The sequence below is a fragment of the Protobothrops mucrosquamatus genome, unplaced genomic scaffold (assembly GCF_001527695.2).
Source record: "Protobothrops mucrosquamatus isolate PMUCROS unplaced genomic scaffold, P.Mucros_1.0 scaffold11230, whole genome shotgun sequence".
In the NCBI taxonomy this organism is placed as follows: Eukaryota; Metazoa; Chordata; class Lepidosauria; order Squamata; family Viperidae; genus Protobothrops; species Protobothrops mucrosquamatus.
In genome coordinates, this window is record NW_015397012.1 from 3,794 (window position 1) to 7,693 (window position 3,900).

The following is a 3,900-nucleotide window of genomic DNA, read 5'->3' on the forward strand; positions in this document are numbered from 1 at the left end:
CGGGCCTGACCTAGGGTGAATTTTAAATAGGGATAATTTTTAATGATTTTAAATAGTCACAGCCACTAATATTTGGGTTTTAATTGGTTTTTAGAAGGGGTAATTCTGTATATTGTTTTAACATGCTGTGAGCCGCCCTGAGTCCCATGGGGAGAAGGGCGGCATATAAATTTTGTAAAATAAATAAATAAATAAATAAGACTTAAATATACATAAATGAAAATAAATGTATTCATATAAAAATAACTAGAACTATTTTATAAAGAACAAACAGTCTTTCTACTCAATATTATCCAAACATGGTCCCATATTATTCCCTTTCAGCTATGCAAAGTACAGGAAAAAAAGTAAGAAATAATTAGAATAGAATAGAATAGAATCTGGAAGGGACTTTAGGTCTTCTAGTCCAGCTCCCTGCTCAAGCAGGAGAACCTATACCAGGGGTCGGCAACCTTAAACACTCAAAGAGCCACCTGGACCTGTTTCTCACAGAAAAGCAAACATTGGGAGCCACAAAACCTTTTTGATATCTAAAATGAAAATAGCATTGCATATATCCTTTTTTACCTTTATGCTATGTATAAAAAAACTATAGTGTGTTGCATTTATGAAATCAATGAACTGCTACAAAGAAAACAATTTTTTATGCCGGAGAAAGAGAGGGAAAAAACCTTTCTCCTTCATCCCAACAGGTGAAAACAATTTTAGTCACTTATTTACCATCTTCAAATACAGCATAATTATTCCCATACCTCATCTCTTAATTAAAAAAAATCAAAATATTTCATTAAACGTTCTTTACTAAAAGTCCAGTAAAAACATCATATATTCATACTCTCTCTTTCCTCTCCCTCTCTCTCTCCCCCTCTCTGTTTCTCTCTCTCTTTCCTCTACCCCCCTCTCAACGTCTGCTCACCTGGCCATCTGGCCTCACGCTGTTCTCCGAGAAGCTGACACACATTCTTATTGGGCTGGCTCTCTCTTGCCCTTGGTCTGCCAGTCCTCTTCCCCTACTAAGTAAGCAAAAGTGTATGTTTGTGTATGTATGTGTGTGTGTGTGTGTGTGTGTGTGTGTGTGAGAGAGAGAGAGAGAGAGAGAGAGAGAGAGAGAGAGAGAGAGAGAGAGAGAGAGAGAGAGAGAGAGAGAGAGAGGAAGAGAGAGATATGCTGCTTTCTGCAGACACGCAGCAAAGGCAGGGAGCCCGCCCAATAAGCTTGTCAGCTTGTCGGAGAACAGCGTGAGGCCAGCTGGCCAGATGAGCAGATCGGAGAGAGAGAGAGAGAGAAGAGAAGTGCAAGTGCCTCTCTCTGTCTCTGTCTCTCTGCAAATGGCGGAGGAGGACTGGGAGCCACAGTAGATGGCTGAAAGAGCCACATGCAGCTCCAGAGCCGCGGGTTGCTGACCCGTGACCTATAGCATCTCAGACAGGTGATTGTCTAGTCTTGTCTTAAAAATCTCCAGTGATGGAGCACCCACGATTTCTGGAGGCAAGCTGTTCCACTGGTTGATTGTCCTCATTGTCAGGAAGTTTCTCCTTAATTCCAGGTTGCTTCTCTCTTTGATCAGTTTCCAACTATTGTTTCTCGTTCTTCCCTCTGGGGAACATGACTGCTGCTATAAATGCTGTATATTCAGGGACAATTTCTTATTAAAACTTTTTCAAGATTACTATCCTGACATCTCTCTTCGTTTTCTCATTCTTTGATATTTGGCTTGCAAATTCTAAATGACGGATTGATACATAGATTAATGGCAACACTCAGTTTAATCATATTCTTACCTTTCTTTCTGAGAAACCACATACCCATCAATTACTTTAAGACTGAGACACCAACTGACAATAAATGGTCGGTAATCAAAACCCGGAATGTTAGGGGTTGCCATCACACAAGGATTGTTCATAATTGAGAGTTGCTCTAGTTTAGGAAAACAGGTCAAGAAAGAAATCTAAAAAGAAAAGGAAATAATTATTTTTGTGATTAAATGTAAAGAAAATTTACAAGGCTGAACAGCACTATACATGTATCCTACAACTTAGTTATATTAGATGTTTGAGGGGAAAATTATTTTACTTGCTTAATTTTATTCAAAGACTATTGTTTTATTCTGTTATTTCCCAGAATTTAATAAACATAAATAGAATATTTTCTGCCAATAGCTTTATTGTAATATGGAAGACATTTCAATTACAAGTAGTCCTCGACTTACAACCACAAGTGAGCCCAAAATTTCCATTGCTAAACAAAGACAATTAAATGAGTTGCACCCCATTTTACAACCTTTTTGTCACTGTGGTTAAGCAAATCACTGCAACTGTTAAGTGAAACATGCAGTTATTAAGCAAATTTGGCCTCCCCCATTGACTCTGCTTGTCAGAAGCCAGCTGGGAAGGTTACAAATGGTGATCATATCATCCTGGGATATTGTAACTGTCATAAATACATGCTAGTTGCCAAGCACCCAAATTTTGATCACATGACTACGCTGTAACGGTCAGGTGAAAACTGGTCATAAGTCATTTTTTTCAGTGCTGTTGTAACTAACGATCATTAAATAAATGTTGTAAGTAGAGGATTACCTGTACAGTATTTCTTGTTCTTGTAATTCTATAATTCAGGGGTCCCCAACTTGTGGGCTGCAGCCCACTAATAGGCCATGGCCTGTTTGCAACCGGGCTGCATGAGTGGTGGGCCAGCGCGTATGCAGCTCAACCTACACAATTGGATGCTGGCGCTTGCACCCCATTTGCGCGAGCGGCGGGTGCAGGCACACAGGCGCGCACAGCTTCATTTGTGTGAGCAGCGGGCGCATGCTCACACAAAACCATCCCTTCTTCCCTCCCCCAGGCGCCTGGCGGCCAACCCACAAAGGTTGGGAATGCTGCTATAATTGGACATGAATATAAAAACAAAAGGTCATCCACATATTCGTAAATCCTCTTTACCTCCAGAAAACAAACCAAAATCACAGTGAATTTTCATGGCTCAAGACAGATTGAATGAAGACATTCCCCATGTCTGACATGTTTTAAAAAACCATACTGCACACTGAACTATTTCTCTTTTTGATAGTTTATTGAAAAAAATTAATCTACTGTCCATCTTCATGTCCCAAAGTATAATTGCTGATAGTTTTAAGAGGAAAATATTTATAACTTCATGATTATATTTGCTTCAAGCATGATTCCTCCCTGCTTCATCTATAAGGGTGTTTAAACCAAAGTTAAATATACACTACCTTTCAAATGATGTTTTTACTTCTTAATCTGTTCAAGCTGATCATTACTAAAAAAAAGGTACAGAATACCTGTACCAGGAACATTTGTTCCTCTCTCCCCTTAGGTAGCATCAATTTTATTTTTGTTTTAATTTCTGTGTTTATTAAATGTAGAGTAATCCAAAATTTAATTTTGTTCATAGTAACTGATATTTAAATTTCAAAAATATGCTGCAAAGAAATTACTGTAAGAATCTGTCTCAAGAAATGTCATTCCCCCTTTACAGTATTTTAATGGTATTTAATTACTAACATATTTAATTACTTAAACAATCATTAATTAAATGACTGCTATTTACTGTCATTTAATTTTAAAATCTACATATCTTCTGTGCCCAAAATGTAGCCATAAAAATAAAAATTTAGATGAAAATATAATGAAATGTAACTATAGTAATTTAGGCTTTCTCAAAAAATGTATTCCGTTTTCTTCAAAAACATTATTCTTACCTCATTCAAATCTCTAATTTCATTTTCTGCCAATGAAAAAATAGTCAGGCCTTGAGGTAAACAAGAAGGTGCTGAACGCAATGAAGTTATGATATTTCCATGCAGTAGTAGAGTCTTGAGGAATAGAATAGAGAAAGCAGTATGTAGAAGTTTACTTTAATAATGTGAATTGC

General features: G+C 37.5%; 1 protein-coding gene across 1 annotated transcript in view; it reads right to left on the reverse strand.

Annotated features, from left to right (window-relative positions):
* The window catches only part of LOC107301288 (centrosomal protein of 97 kDa-like), a gene marked incomplete at its 5' end in the record, with an annotated part of 6,017 nt that extends 2,176 nt beyond the window's left edge, over positions 1-3,841 (reverse strand). The window contains 2 exons of the mRNA XM_015830534.1: positions 1,782-1,948; positions 3,728-3,841. Coding sequence (XP_015686020.1) covers positions 1,782-1,948; positions 3,728-3,841 — 281 coding nt within the window. The remainder of the gene's footprint in view (positions 1-1,781; positions 1,949-3,727) is intronic.
* Positions 3,842-3,900: the final 59 nt, after the last annotated feature.